Genomic DNA, 16,536 nt, shown 5'->3' with positions numbered 1-16,536 from the left:
CTATAGCAGCTCTTACACTCAGAGCTTGGCCCAACGGAAGCCCAGAGAATTTCTCACTTCATTTCATACCAAAAAAATATTGCAGGGAAGTTCCCATTGTGCCTCAGCAATGAACACATCTGACTAGGATCCATGAGGACGTGGGTTCCATTCCTGGCCTCACTCAGTGGGATAGGGACCCAGTGTTGTGGTGAACTGTGGTGTAGGTCGCAGACACAACTCACATCTGGCGTTGCTGTGGCTGTGGTGTAGGCGGCAGCTGCAGCTCCAATTTGATCCCTAGCCTGGGAACTTGCATATACCATGGAGGCAGCCAATTACACTCAGAAGAATATTTTTAACTTGCACTCCTAAGACATAACGATGAACAATCCGCAATTGAACTTACAGGACCCACTGCGTCAACACTGGGCAAGAACACTGAAAACAAAGAAAGGAAGAATTCCACATTCTGGGATAGCACAAATTCAACCAGCCTTAGCACAACCAAGACTTTATCATCTGAAGGACAAGGAAGTCTTCCTAAGTTCAAAAGAACTGGTGTTGCAGTAGGGAGAACCACATCTTCTGGCACCTCTCTTTCAGAGAAAACTAATGAACGTCAGGCAAATACTGAAAAGGAGACTAAGGGAATGTTGAGAGCATCTGTTGCTAGAGCTGACACCTCCAAATCTGGAAGAGAATACAATGCCTTGATAACCTCTGTCCCCTCCTCAGATCTGAGCACGGAAGACAACACAGAGGAAAGATATCTTCAGGTCTCTCCATCACAACGAGGGGAACAACATCGAAGCCGCCACATCACCTCTGAAAGGCCCAGCCTCGGCACAGATGCCCCTGAGAGCGCCGGCCTCTCCAGGACACCTGGTTCCAGCATCCCAGCCGACGAAACATGGGAAAGTACAGGCACAGGTCAAACCTTTACTGGACCCCAACCAACTGAGTGGACAGAGACACGTCTTAAAATGGAAACACTGACCAGCGAGGCGAGCTTTGTGGACACCTCCCCCGACAGATGGATGGATTCTGCATCCACTGAGCCATGGACAAGCTTCCCTGACACAACCTCACTCAGAGAACCATCTTCAAACACACTCACCCAGGACGTCACGGCTGGCCCAACCACTGAGGAGCTTCTGCTTCCCACCGACACCTCGGTGACAGGCGGCAGCAGCACAAGCATCACCCAGGATACCACACCCCGACCTCTGGGAGCCACGGCTTCACCTGAAACAGCGGCCACAGATGTGACCCTGAGCGTCAGCAGAGCCACAGTGTCCGTGTCGACAGCTGTGACCAAGGTGGCTCCTGGCTCAAGTGCTCCGGGAGGAACAAACCCACCATCAAGCACGATTCCTTCCAAAATGCCTGAGACATTCTCCACAGGGAATCCAGAGTCTAGGGAGGGAACCAGCCAGGTGCTGACTCCATCCAACCCCGGCCATCACTTCTCCTCCCCTGGCACCAGCCCTGCAGGAGACTTGATGATGACCACCCGCCTTCCTCTGTCCTTGTCCACCTCTGCTCCTGGGGCTACAGCGTCACGGTTCACCGCATCTTCAGACCACGAGGTCACCTCCTCCAGGGACACAGGGACCCCTGGGAGTGCGGCAAAGACAGACCCCAGCTCGTCTCTCCTTCATTCAGGAAGTCATGCAGAAACCAGTGCCGAAAGAGTCAGAAATACAACTTCCCCACTGGCCTGGACATCTCCATCAGAGGAAGGAACAACAAGGAGTGTCTTCACCCTTAGCACCTCCCCTGATGCCACAGACAGACCCAGCATCTCCACAGGCAGTACCTTGGCTTCTGAACCATCAACAGGTCCTGGCCCCCTCAGCATCACCAGTGATCCAGGCGTGAAAACCACATCTCCTTCCAGCAGCTCCATCTCAGAGGAGAACAACACCCCTCTGTCCATGACCGGAAGGCCTCCCAGAGGAACCTGGTCTGCATCTGTCTCTCCATCTGAGGCCTCTGATTCTGGAACAGAAAACAATTCGATGACCGCTTCTGGCCCCTCCTCAGGTGTTGGCACTGCTGAGAGCAGAACAGGTGCAACTCAGGTCTCTCCATCACATCCAGAGAGGGAGCTCGGAAGCCCCCACTCCACCTCTGAGAGGCCCAGCCTCGGCACAGATGCCCCTGAGAGCGCCGGCCTCTCCAGGACACCTGGTTCCAGCATCCCAGCCGACGAAACATGGGAAAGTACAGGCACAGGTCAAACCTTTACTGGACCCCAACCAACTGAGTGGACAGAGACACGTCTTAAAATGGAAACACTGACCAGCGAGGCGAGCTTTGTGGACACCTCCCCCGACAGATGGATGGATTCTGCATCCACTGAGCCATGGACAAGCTTCCCTGACACAACCTCACTCAGAGAACCATCTTCAAACACACTCACCCAGGACGTCACGGCTGGCCCAACCACTGAGGAGCTTCTGCTTCCCACCGACACCTCGGTGACAGGCGGCAGCAGCACAAGCATCACCCAGGATACCACACCCCGACCTCTGGGAGCCACGGCTTCACCTGAAACAGCGGCCACAGATGTGACCCTGAGCGTCAGCAGAGCCACAGTGTCCGTGTCGACAGCTGTGACCAAGGTGGCTCCTGGCTCAAGTGCTCCGGGAGGAACAAACCCACCATCAAGCATGATTCCTTCCAAAATGCCTGAGACATTCTCCACAGGGAATCCAGAGTCTAGGGAGGGAACCAGCCAGGTGCTGACTCCATCCAACCCCGGCCATCACTTCTCCTCCCCTGGCACCAGCCCTGCAGGAGACTTGATGATGACCACCCGCCTTCCTCTGTCCTTGTCCACCTCTGCTCCTGGGGCTACAGCGTCACGGTTCACCGCATCTTCAGACCACGAGGTCACCTCCTCCAGGGACACAGGGACCCCTGGGAGTGCGGCAAAGACAGACCCCAGCTCGTCTCTCCTTCATTCAGGAAGTCATGCAGAAACCAGTGCCGAAAGAGTCAGAAATACAACTTCCCCACTGGCCTGGACATCTCCATCAGAGGAAGGAACAACAAGGAGTGTCTTCACCCTTAGCACCTCCCCTGATGCCACAGACAGACCCAGCATCTCCACAGGCAGTACCTTGGCTTCTGAACCATCAACAGGTCCTGGCCCCCTCAGCATCACCAGTGATCCAGGCGTGAAAACCACATCTCCTTCCAGCAGCTCCATCTCAGAGGAGAACAACACCCCTCTGTCCATGACCGGAAGGCCTCCCAGAGGAACCTGGTCTGCATCTGTCTCTCCATCTGAGGCCTCTGATTCTGGAACAGAAAACAATTCGATGACCGCTTCTGGCCCCTCCTCAGGTGTTGGCACTGCTGAGAGCAGAACAGGTGCAACTCAGGTCTCTCCATCACATCCAGAGAGGGAGCTCGGAAGCCCCCACTCCACCTCTGAGAGGCCCAGCCTCGGCACAGATGCCCCTGAGAGCGCCGGCCTCTCCAGGACACCTGGTTCCAGCATCCCAGCCGACGAAACATGGGAAAGTACAGGCACAGGTCAAACCTTTACTGGACCCCAACCAACTGAGTGGACAGAGACACGTCTTAAAATGGAAACACTGACCAGCGAGGCGAGCTTTGTGGACACCTCCCCCGACAGATGGATGGATTCTGCATCCACTGAGCCATGGACAAGCTTCCCTGACACAACCTCACTCAGAGAACCATCTTCAAACACACTCACCCAGGACGTCACGGCTGGCCCAACCACTGAGGAGCTTCTGCTTCCCACCGACACCTCGGTGACAGGCGGCAGCAGCACAAGCATCACCCAGGATACCACACCCCGACCTCTGGGAGCCACGGCTTCACCTGAAACAGCGGCCACAGATGTGACCCTGAGCGTCAGCAGAGCCACAGTGTCCGTGTCGACAGCTGTGACCAAGGTGGCTCCTGGCTCAAGTGCTCCGGGAGGAACAAACCCACCATCAAGCACGATTCCTTCCAAAATGCCTGAGACATTCTCCACAGGGAATCCAGAGTCTAGGGAGGGAACCAGCCAGGTGCTGACTCCATCCAACCCCGGCCATCACTTCTCCTCCCCTGGCACCAGCCCTGCAGGAGACTTGATGATGACCACCCGCCTTCCTCTGTCCTTGTCCACCTCTGCTCCTGGGGCTACAGCGTCACGGTTCACCGCATCTTCAGACCACGAGGTCACCTCCTCCAGGGACACAGGGACCCCTGGGAGTGCGGCAAAGACAGACCCCAGCTCGTCTCTCCTTCATTCAGGAAGTCATGCAGAAACCAGTGCCGAAAGAGTCAGAAATACAACTTCCCCACTGGCCTGGACATCTCCATCAGAGGAAGGAACAACAAGGAGTGTCTTCACCCTTAGCACCTCCCCTGATGCCACAGACAGACCCAGCATCTCCACAGGCAGTACCTTGGCTTCTGAACCATCAACAGGTCCTGGCCCCCTCAGCATCACCAGTGATCCAGGCGTGAAAACCACATCTCCTTCCAGCAGCTCCATCTCAGAGGAGAACAACACCCCTCTGTCCATGACCGGAAGGCCTCCCAGAGGAACCTGGTCTGCATCTGTCTCTCCATCTGAGGCCTCTGATTCTGGAACAGAAAACAATTCGATGACCGCTTCTGGCCCCTCCTCAGGTGTTGGCACTGCTGAGAGCAGAACAGGTGCAACTCAGGTCTCTCCATCACATCCAGAGAGGGAGCTCGGAAGCCCCCACTCCACCTCTGAGAGGCCCAGCCTCGGCACAGATGCCCCTGAGAGCGCCGGCCTCTCCAGGACACCTGGTTCCAGCATCCCAGCCGACGAAACATGGGAAAGTACAGGCACAGGTCAAACCTTTACTGGACCCCAACCAACTGAGTGGACAGAGACACGTCTTAAAATGGAAACACTGACCAGCGAGGCGAGCTTTGTGGACACCTCCCCCGACAGATGGATGGATTCTGCATCCACTGAGCCATGGACAAGCTTCCCTGACACAACCTCACTCAGAGAACCATCTTCAAACACACTCACCCAGGACGTCACGGCTGGCCCAACCACTGAGGAGCTTCTGCTTCCCACCGACACCTCGGTGACAGGCGGCAGCAGCACAAGCATCACCCAGGATACCACACCCCGACCTCTGGGAGCCACGGCTTCACCTGAAACAGCGGCCACAGATGTGACCCTGAGCGTCAGCAGAGCCACAGTGTCCGTGTCGACAGCTGTGACCAAGGTGGCTCCTGGCTCAAGTGCTCCGGGAGGAACAAACCCACCATCAAGCACGATTCCTTCCAAAATGCCTGAGACATTCTCCACAGGGAATCCAGAGTCTAGGGAGGGAACCAGCCAGGTGCTGACTCCATCCAACCCCGGCCATCACTTCTCCTCCCCTGGCACCAGCCCTGCAGGAGACTTGATGATGACCACCCGCCTTCCTCTGTCCTTGTCCACCTCTGCTCCTGGGGCTACAGCGTCACGGTTCACCGCATCTTCAGACCACGAGGTCACCTCCTCCAGGGACACAGGGACCCCTGGGAGTGCGGCAAAGACAGACCCCAGCTCGTCTCTCCTTCATTCAGGAAGTCATGCAGAAACCAGTGCCGAAAGAGTCAGAAATACAACTTCCCCACTGGCCTGGACATCTCCATCAGAGGAAGGAACAACAAGGAGTGTCTTCACCCTTAGCACCTCCCCTGATGCCACAGACAGACCCAGCATCTCCACAGGCAGTACCTTGGCTTCTGAACCATCAACAGGTCCTGGCCCCCTCAGCATCACCAGTGATCCAGGCGTGAAAACCACATCTCCTTCCAGCAGCTCCATCTCAGAGGAGAACAACACCCCTCTGTCCATGACCGGAAGGCCTCCCAGAGGAACCTGGTCTGCATCTGTCTCTCCATCTGAGGCCTCTGATTCTGGAACAGAAAACAATTCGATGACCGCTTCTGGCCCCTCCTCAGGTGTTGGCACTGCTGAGAGCAGAACAGGTGCAACTCAGGTCTCTCCATCACATCCAGAGAGGGAGCTCGGAAGCCCCCACTCCACCTCTGAGAGGCCCAGCCTCGGCACAGATGCCCCTGAGAGCGCCGGCCTCTCCAGGACACCTGGTTCCAGCATCCCAGCCGACGAAACATGGGAAAGTACAGGCACAGGTCAAACCTTTACTGGACCCCAACCAACTGAGTGGACAGAGACACGTCTTAAAATGGAAACACTGACCAGCGAGGCGAGCTTTGTGGACACCTCCCCCGACAGATGGATGGATTCTGCATCCACTGAGCCATGGACAAGCTTCCCTGACACAACCTCACTCAGAGAACCATCTTCAAACACACTCACCCAGGACGTCACGGCTGGCCCAACCACTGAGGAGCTTCTGCTTCCCACCGACACCTCGGTGACAGGCGGCAGCAGCACAAGCATCACCCAGGATACCACACCCCGACCTCTGGGAGCCACGGCTTCACCTGAAACAGCGGCCACAGATGTGACCCTGAGCGTCAGCAGAGCCACAGTGTCCGTGTCGACAGCTGTGACCAAGGTGGCTCCTGGCTCAAGTGCTCCGGGAGGAACAAACCCACCATCAAGCACGATTCCTTCCAAAATGCCTGAGACATTCTCCACAGGGAATCCAGAGTCTAGGGAGGGAACCAGCCAGGTGCTGACTCCATCCAACCCCGGCCATCACTTCTCCTCCCCTGGCACCAGCCCTGCAGGAGACTTGATGATGACCACCCGCCTTCCTCTGTCCTTGTCCACCTCTGCTCCTGGGGCTACAGCGTCACGGTTCACCGCATCTTCAGACCACGAGGTCACCTCCTCCAGGGACACAGGGACCCCTGGGAGTGCGGCAAAGACAGACCCCAGCTCGTCTCTCCTTCATTCAGGAAGTCATGCAGAAACCAGTGCCGAAAGAGTCAGAAATACAACTTCCCCACTGGCCTGGACATCTCCATCAGAGGAAGGAACAACAAGGAGTGTCTTCACCCTTAGCACCTCCCCTGATGCCACAGACAGACCCAGCATCTCCACAGGCAGTACCTTGGCTTCTGAACCATCAACAGGTCCTGGCCCCCTCAGCATCACCAGTGATCCAGGCGTGAAAACCACATCTCCTTCCAGCAGCTCCATCTCAGAGGAGAACAACACCCCTCTGTCCATGACCGGAAGGCCTCCCAGAGGAACCTGGTCTGCATCTGTCTCTCCATCTGAGGCCTCTGATTCTGGAACAGAAAACAATTCGATGACCGCTTCTGGCCCCTCCTCAGGTGTTGGCACTGCTGAGAGCAGAACAGGTGCAACTCAGGTCTCTCCATCACATCCAGAGAGGGAGCTCGGAAGCCCCCACTCCACCTCTGAGAGGCCCAGCCTCGGCACAGATGCCCCTGAGAGCGCCGGCCTCTCCAGGACACCTGGTTCCAGCATCCCAGCCGACGAAACATGGGAAAGTACAGGCACAGGTCAAACCTTTACTGGACCCCAACCAACTGAGTGGACAGAGACACGTCTTAAAATGGAAACACTGACCAGCGAGGCGAGCTTTGTGGACACCTCCCCCGACAGATGGATGGATTCTGCATCCACTGAGCCATGGACAAGCTTCCCTGACACAACCTCACTCAGAGAACCATCTTCAAACACACTCACCCAGGACGTCACGGCTGGCCCAACCACTGAGGAGCTTCTGCTTCCCACCGACACCTCGGTGACAGGCGGCAGCAGCACAAGCATCACCCAGGATACCACACCCCGACCTCTGGGAGCCACGGCTTCACCTGAAACAGCGGCCACAGATGTGACCCTGAGCGTCAGCAGAGCCACAGTGTCCGTGTCGACAGCTGTGACCAAGGTGGCTCCTGGCTCAAGTGCTCCGGGAGGAACAAACCCACCATCAAGCACGATTCCTTCCAAAATGCCTGAGACATTCTCCACAGGGAATCCAGAGTCTAGGGAGGGAACCAGCCAGGTGCTGACTCCATCCAACCCCGGCCATCACTTCTCCTCCCCTGGCACCAGCCCTGCAGGAGACTTGATGATGACCACCCGCCTTCCTCTGTCCTTGTCCACCTCTGCTCCTGGGGCTACAGCGTCACGGTTCACCGCATCTTCAGACCACAAGGTCACCTCCTCCAGGGACACAGGGACCCCTGGGAGTGCGGCAAAGAGAGACCTCAGCTCAGCTCTTCATCTTTCCAGAGCATTAAGTCATGCGGAATCGAGCACTGAAGGAGCCACAAGGACAACTTCCTTTCTTTCCCACTCATCTCCACCAGGGTTAATTACAGGTAGGAATGTCTTCATGCTTAGAACCTCCCATGATGCCTGAGACTCAGACAGTATCCCTGCAGGCAGCACCTTGGCTTTGACTCAGTAGGCTGGTCCTGGCATCCTCAACCTTTTCTATGTCCCTGAAATGAATTCCTCATTTCCTCAGTTTACCCCCTCTTCCATAGTAGAGACCAGCATCTCTCCGCCTTTTTCTTAGCTGGAGAGGAGACATGGAAATTTTTATTCCATCTCTGTCTCAACCTGAGAACTTTGCTTTCTGAGTAATGATCACCCGGCCCATCACTTTGCTCCCACCTGTGGCTCCCCACCATGTGTCTCCAGAGTTCATGTTCCACTCAGTTTTCTTCATCCCACCCATGAGTATGCTTAGTCACAAGCAGTGCCTCACTTAGAAACTCAACTGGCACAGCCCTTCCATTCATCTCACCTACCTAGGACTTCTGCATTTGTTTCTGCAGCAGTGATGTCACAACACCTTTAATTACTCCATTATATACAAAAACACAATTTGGCCAGAGGTCAGCTTTAATTGGAGGCAGGATCATCTTTAGCACCAACCACTGTTTCAGCCTCTGCCGTTCCTCTCCCTGCTTCTCTGGTGGTCCCTAGACACAATTCCCTGACAACCACCTCCATGGAAAGAATCCTAGGGAACCATCCATAGCCACATTCACAATAGGGACCACAAGTGGCCCAGTCACTGTTCATTCTCTAGCTCCCGCCAATATCAAAACCACAAGGGGTCAGTAGTAATAAACCTGACTGGTATCTCTGAGGATGTGGTTTTGATCCCTGTCCTCACTCCGTGGATTAAGGATCTGGTTTTGCCATGAACTGTGGGTTAGCTCGCAGCCATGGCTCAGATCCTGTGTTGCTGTGGCTGTGGTGTAGGCCAGCAGCTACAGCTCTGATTGGACCCCTAGCCTGGGAACTTTCAAAGGCCGCAGGTGTCGCTCTAGAAAAGCAAAACAAACAAAACCCCCCCAAAACTACAAGGGGCTATGATATTAAAAGAAGGCTTAGAACAACCCACTTGGCTGCTGGAACCACATCTCCTTCTGAGACATCTGCAGATTTCACCCTGGCCAAGGCTAGTGTCCCAATCTCAACATCTGAGTCTCCATCTCATTTCAAGGATGCTTCTAGCTCAAGCGCTCCAGGGAGGACAAGCCATCTTCTTGTCCTGTGCTTCAGAAAAGAAGGAATCTTCTGATGTCCTCGATTCTTTGACCCCTGGGAGATTACAATTTCTGGGGATGGAACCAGCCCACCTCTGACTCCACAAAGAATTGCAGTTCATTCATCTCCTGAGCCTGGCTCTTTCAGAAGCAACTGGCTCAGCATTTTGTCTTTGTCTCCTTCTGCCCCTGCTTCCAAAGTCACAATGACCACATTTCCAACCAGGAGAGTCACCACAAGCATGTTAATGGACACAGCTGAAACTAGTAAATAGAACATTCACAATTTACCTTCTATGACTTCCTTATCGCCAAGTAATACCTCAAGAAGTGTTGATACAGGGAAGCATACCTCTGTTCCCCTGGGCACTCCAGCTCCTTCAATGTAGTTATCAAAAAGGAGAGTCTTGGAGTTCCCTCTGTGGTGCAATGGGATTGGCAGTATCTTGGGAGCCCTGGGACATAGGTTTGATCCCCAGCCAGGCACAGTGGGTTAAGGATCCGGCATTGCCACAGCTGTGGCTTGGGTGGCAACTGCAGCTCAGATCTGATCCCTGGCCAGGGAACTCCATGTGCTGCAGAAAAGAAGAAAGGGGGGGGGGGCAATCTTTACTTCCAGCACCTACCTTGAATCAACAAACACATCCAACTTCCTCCTCAGAGAATGACAGCTTCCTCCTCAGACAATCCCAGCCCCACCAGCCTCACCATGGCTTCAACAGTGAAAACTGGCTCATACCTACCCCTCACTGTCCCCTGGTGAAGACCAGCACTCTAGTATCAATAGCAAAAAGGAGACTAATGAAGTTTACTCCTCTGGGTTCCTACCTGAGATGTCCGTTTCTGGAAAGACCATTTCCAGTGATATCTGGACTTCTAGCACATACATCACTGCTACAGATCCTAGGGTTCCCAGTTCAGCTCAGGTCTCTTCATTCTGCCCAGTGAAGGAGCTCAGCTCCACAAACACCTAACCCCAAAACAAAATCCGTCAGCCTAGAGATTCACCCTGGAAGTCGTAAATTCCCAAGGATACTTGACACCACTAGGCCAGCCATGATAGGATGGACCAGGACAGACATAAGTGAAAACACCACTCAATACAATGACACAAATATGGCAGAAAATTCTCCTGGATTTGGGACACACTTAACTCCAGGACCAGTCTCTGTATTATCCTTCACTTCCCCTTTCTGGTTCCAGATACCTCATAGGATCATTCTACTGTCTATAAGTAACTAGAGATCCTTTTAGCATCCTGGAGCCCAAAGTCAGTTCCTTCCAGTCAGAGCCTACCCCTTCCCTTCCCAGATATGAAGTATGCATGATAATAATCATAAAAGAATGACAAAAGGATAAATGATACATCAAGAAATGTTATGTTTAGATGTTAACTAATCTGATGTAACCATTCCATGATATTACTCTGATTTAAGAGTCCAAACCATGGTGGAGAAAAATGAACCAATAGTGAATTTATACATTAGAGGTGATGGAGGACAGAATATCACCAGATGTTTTTGCTTTAGGCCAATAAATTCAGCAGTCCTACCATCAACAAGGATCACTTCAGTAACTACAACCCAGGCCACCTTATGGGTTTGGTTCCATGCCAAGAAGAGAATTATTTCTTCCAGTGTGCCTTCTCAGGGACGGACGAGGACATTGCTGATCCATTCTCTAGCAAGAGTATTTCTTGTGATGTGCCTCTTGAGGGAATGCTAGGCTGACACTTCCATCCTTTGCTCCATCAGGGTCTGAGGAGTCTGTGGCAACCATCACCATGGATCTGAGTGAGGGGGCACCTAGAAGCAGCACGCTATTGACGGGCGACTCCATATCTCTGGAGACTGTCAGTCTAGGTATGTATGATTATCCTCTTTGTACACAGTGCCTGAGTCTCGTCTCCTGCTCTCTGCCTGAGTTCCAGGTTCTGGTAGGTAATCACAACTTTTTTTGCTTTTGTACTCAGGCTTTTTCTTTCTTTTTTTAATGGCTGTACCCACGGCCTTTGGAAGTTCCTGGGCCAGAGGTTGAATCTGAGCCCCAGCTATGACCAAGGCCATAGCGGCAGCAATGCCAGATCCTTTAACCCAAGTGCTGGGCCAGGAATTGAACCTGTGCCTCCTCAGTAACCCAAGCCACTATAGTTGGATTCTTAACCCACTGCACCACAGTGGGAACTCCCAGTTATATCCAGAGTCTATTGATAATACTTTTTAAGGAGATGTATTGACTTCTAAAATAGGAATTGCTTCTATTGAGTTATTTATTTATTTATTTATTTGTCTTTTTAGGTCCACACCCATGGCACATGGAGGTTCCCAGGCTAGGGGTCGAATTGGAGCTACAGCTGCCAGCCTATGCCACAGCCACAGCAACGCCAGATCTGAGCCACATCTGCGACCTACACCACAGCTCACGGCAGCACCAGATCCTCAACCCACTGAGCAAGGCCAGGGATTGAACCCACAACCTCATGGTTCCTAGTTGGATTCGTTTCCACTGTGCCACTACAGAAACTCTGAGTAATTCACATATCTATATATAAGAGACTATTGCTTCTGTCTTAGGAATAGACTCCAGAAATTAGCTGGCCAATCATGAAGGGCTTTGCTGCATCAGGCACTATTCAAAAGGTTAGGCATTACCGTCAGGAAGGAAAAGTAAACCTGAGATGCTGTGGGTTTATTCTATGGGACAATTCATCGCTGTGATGATTACAATATAAGGTACAAGAATTATCGTCCATTGTTACACCTTCCAATACATGGCCAATCATTGAGAGGAGGTGTCCACTTCAAGTGCTTAGGTTGATGAGCACAGCTATGCAGGTTCCTAAAAGCAATCATTTGACATGCCCGTCTGTATTAGAAGGTGAAAGAGTTCTGTCCTTTTCTGATGAGGGAAGTAAAAGATTATGAAAATACATAGGAAGTAAGATGCCTTGATCTACCTCTTCCCCTGTTAAAACCAAGCCATGGGATTTCCCGTTGTGGCTCAGTGGGTTAAGAACCTAACTAGTATCCATGAGGATGCAAGTTTGATCCCTGGCCTGGCTCTGTGGGTTAAAGATCCAGCATTGTCACAGGCTTCCGTGTAGGTCACAGATGTGGCTTAGATCTGGTGTTGCCAAGACTGTGGTGTAGGCTGGCAGCTGCAGCTCCTATTCAACCCCTAGCCTGGAAATTTCCATTTGCTGCAGGTGCTGCCATAAAAAGACAAACAAACAAACAAACAAAAAACCTCAAGCCACAGAGCTGCCTTTCAGTTAGACTCAGTTTTGAGGTCTAGGGGATAAAGACAGACATCAGATTAAAAGAGATAGACTGAAGCCTGGACTCAAGAAGGAAAAACCGAGTAAAAGGAAGAAGCATTTTCCCAGGTCCCTGGGTAGAACCTTACCTTCCACTAAGACAGGAGTTGTGGTACAGAGGTCTGCGTGGAGGCCACTCTAATATAGAGACTGAGGGTGCCAAAGTGGGCCCAGCAAGACAGGCCTAGACCAAGTTCATAACTAATATTAGACACAGGGCTAGATATAATATGATCCCTGCCATCCAGAGGAACAGAATATGGATAGAGGGTGTGTTCAACTGATTTGTCAAGATTGGAAAGGAGAATCGAAACCAGAAGAACCCCCTTTTTCACCTCCTTGCAAACTTCCTAACGGAAGAGCTGTTTTATTTACAAGCCTGCCCACCAGAAGCCCAGAGAAAACGTGAAGATACCATAAATCCAAACTCCAAGGAACCCAGCAGGGGCCATGAGACTAGGACCACTGTGGGAACTTCTTTTGGGGGAGATGCCCAACAGTTCACTCCCACAGATACTGCGGGGAGATAGAGCCACCTTCAGTCTATGGCTCCAGAGAGTGTCAGCACCAGACTCCCTCGTGCCCATCAGAACCACGGATCCAAGAAAATCTTCAACAGAAATGCTGGTAGCTCTCATGAGGATCTCATTGTCCTCATATCCAGCTGAGGCTTGAGCCAATACATACTCTGAGACACCAGAAGGGACCAGCCAGTCAAGAGGATCAATGGCTTCCCTCCTCCCAGAGTCAACTTCTAAAGGCACCATAGAGAATATTCAGCAATTCAGCCCAATTCTGACTCCTAAGCCAACTGAAATGGACTTGTTCCCATGGCTTGGCTCCACAGGGGGACCATAATGGACACACATGCCCCTTTGAGCATCAGCCTTCAAGACTCTGCAGCAAGCTTAGTAACAATCCCTAAAGAAACAGCAGGTTCGGTGACAGATGAATCTGAGCTTAGAACCATGATATGGGTCAGCACCATCTTTCTTTCCATTGCTTGAGTGAAAAGTGAAAAGTCTAGGACAGCTGGACTTCAGACGCAGACATGTGGGTGATGCTTATTCATCTGCTAGCCCATGGCCCAGAGCAGACAGCCAGGAGTGACCTGACACTGACTGCCTCCTCTGTGGATACAGACATGGCTGTTAGCACCCCCAGAACCCATGCTATTCCAACAGGGCCTTGGACCTCTGATTGATCAGAAGGTTTAGCCACTCCCAGCCTGATCAGTAGCATAAGAGAGAAAACTGGTTCCTCTCTTTCTGCTACCTCCCCTTTAGGGGGGCCAAAGTCTGAGTCCATCACAGGACTGGAGATGCAGAAATTACATCTACACCTGGGGCCCTTTTTGTGACATCATCTCCTGCAGAGCTAACAAGCAAGGGTGGGGACCTCACTCTGGAGTTCATTACCTCCAGCCCCAGGGGTGCAAGTTCAGTTTCAGCTACAATGCCTAGCCCTTAGAGAAGGTCCAAGGCCACAGAAAACACTCAAGCACCAGGGCCTGAGTCTCCATGGACTGCCACAGACACAGCTGTCCACTTATATGTCACTGGTTTTCCCAAGGTCAGTAACACAGGAAGAACATTTTCTTCCTTAGTAACAGCCACCACAGCAGGATCTACCCATCATTCTGCAACTTTAGACTGGAACCATTCTGGATACTCTACCCTCATCTTATCCCGATAAAACCACTGAAGTCAGAGCACAAGGCTAAGTCCAGGGAACACAGGCACATCCGTTTCTGTTGCAACTTTTCCTGATGACCAGAAGGTGAGCACTTCATTCCCTGAGATTTCAGGTGCACACTCGACTCCCCCAAGGACCTGAAATAACAGCCCTCCCTGTTTCTAGTACTTTTTGTAACAAGCCAGGCACACAGACAGACACAAATGGCTCCCCTCCCATTTTCATGCCTGATGTCTCAACATTGAACATGGCCACCAGAAGATCTTTGTCTTCAGCATCTGTAACAGGTCCAATTCACATGGGAACCACAAGATCCCAAGACACCACCTCAGGGTCCTGTGATAGCTCATCCATCTCCTTGCTACCATCCCCTCCAAGGATCATGACAGATGGGCTCACCTTGCCTCAGATGGCCAGCAGCACTGAAGTGTCTGTCACAGGGGCTCTTGTGCTCACCAGCAGAGAGCCAGAGCAGAGTTCTGTGCCGCCCCCTACCCTGATTCTTACAACTTCAAGACAGAGGTCCACTGTCTCAGTTACCCTTCCCACAGAGACCATATTCCCAGGGGAAACCCTGACTCTCAGTTCAAGTACCCAGGGACAGAGTCTAAGGGCTCCTGCATCAGGGATGACACATTCATCCATCTCTATAAGTGAAGTACAGACAAGTTTGACCACACAGCTCACAGCAGACCTGGCCTCAAGCTCTTCCTTCTTACCAGGGTCCATGGATGAGTCCTTTCACTTTCCTGGATGGCTGAAGACCACAGATCTGGTGGGCATGAGCATGGCATCTGGGTTCACTACATCTCCAGTCTGGACCAGTAGCTCACATGACACATTGCCCACTCCCAAGACCATCAGAGACATAGAGACAAAGCCTTTGACAGATACAACAGTGACCACTTATGGGGCTATCAGTTCTTGCTGCGAGCCGTGTTCCTCTGCCCTCACACACTCAGGGTCACACAAGACCATTTCTTCAGTATCCACTGTGGAAGCCACCAACCCATCTCAATCATTCTCTATTTATTCCATGTCTACCAGGACTAAGGAAGAACCTGTCTTGACCCAAACCTCTGGGCTGAGGGAGACCAGTAGTTCTCAGGATACCAGCTCAGCCACAGATGGAAACATGGTCCTTTCTCAAGTGTATAGTGCTGCTCCTCCTGAGGTCACCAGGACTGAGTTCTCTTCTCCTGATGGTGTATCCAACCCAGGCTCTGCTCAGTCCTCGGGGACACCCAATATCTCCAAAGGAATGAGCACCCACAGTTCCACCCCCTCTCTCATGACAGAGGCTTCCCATATTATCTCGACAACATCAACAGGTCCCTCTAGGGTTATACCTAGGGATGCCCTGACTCTGGACCAAACAACCAGAGATTTCTGGGAATGGGTACCCCTGGACTTGACTCAGAGCTTTCTGCTCTCAGAGATGACCCCGGCAGTGAGCAGAGGTCCAGAGACACTGCCACAGAGAAGCCCTTCCCCAAAAGAAACCAGATTTCCATCTTCTCCAGTGTCTTTTCCCAGCTTAAGCTCACCTTCCCCTAGTTCCTCTGAAGCAAGGGGACCCAGGGTCCTCACTTCACTTCCTCCTACTTCGGGACTGACATCATCAACATCATCCGCAAACTTTCAATCCCAGGAAACCACAGCCTTCCCAGGTACGGGCTCCCCAGCAGATTCCTTCTGGCCCCCTAGTCCTGCTACATTAGAGGTCAGGAGCCCCGAGATGACCACTGTGGACACCCCTTCAGGGGCCAGTAATAAAGCACCCAAGGCCCCCACGTCTGACATAGCTGAGACTACACTCCCCAAGGAAATCTCCCCTCCTGTAGTGTTCCATCCGCTCCCATCCCTGACAACTCCACGTCCTTTATAAGTAAGAACCCTGAATTCCTTTGCATTGGAATTCTAAGCTTTTGTGGTAGTGACTGAATGGGAGAAGAGAAGGTTGCTGTCAGGGATCCACTTTATACCTCCTAGGCAGAATCCACCTTTGTTTTTTTTTTTTGTTTTGTTTTTTTGTTTTTTTGCTTTTTAGGGCCACACCCATGGCA

At 52.2% G+C, this 16,536-nt stretch overlaps 1 protein-coding gene across 7 annotated transcripts in view; it reads left to right on the top strand.

The window, feature by feature from the left end:
• Positions 1-16,536, top strand: part of MUC16 (mucin 16, cell surface associated) — a 193,485-nt gene that overhangs the window by 72,665 nt on the left and 104,284 nt on the right. For all 7 annotated transcript variants that reach the window (XM_085012717.1, XM_085012714.1, XM_085012716.1 and 4 more), the window contains exons 3-4: positions 391-8,277; positions 11,214-11,321. In XM_085012717.1, coding sequence (XP_084868843.1) covers positions 391-8,277; positions 11,214-11,321 — 7,995 coding nt within the window. The remainder of the gene's footprint in view (positions 1-390; positions 8,278-11,213; positions 11,322-16,536) is intronic.

Source organism: Sus scrofa, chromosome 2 (genome assembly GCF_054392235.1).
Source record: "Sus scrofa isolate SSC_HxYL_T2T_F1_AM1 chromosome 2, Sscrofa_HxYL_maternal_Yorkshire_Landrace_v2.0, whole genome shotgun sequence".
In the NCBI taxonomy this organism is placed as follows: domain Eukaryota; kingdom Metazoa; phylum Chordata; class Mammalia; order Artiodactyla; family Suidae; genus Sus; species Sus scrofa.
This window is presented reverse-complemented; position numbering and strand designations above follow the sequence as displayed.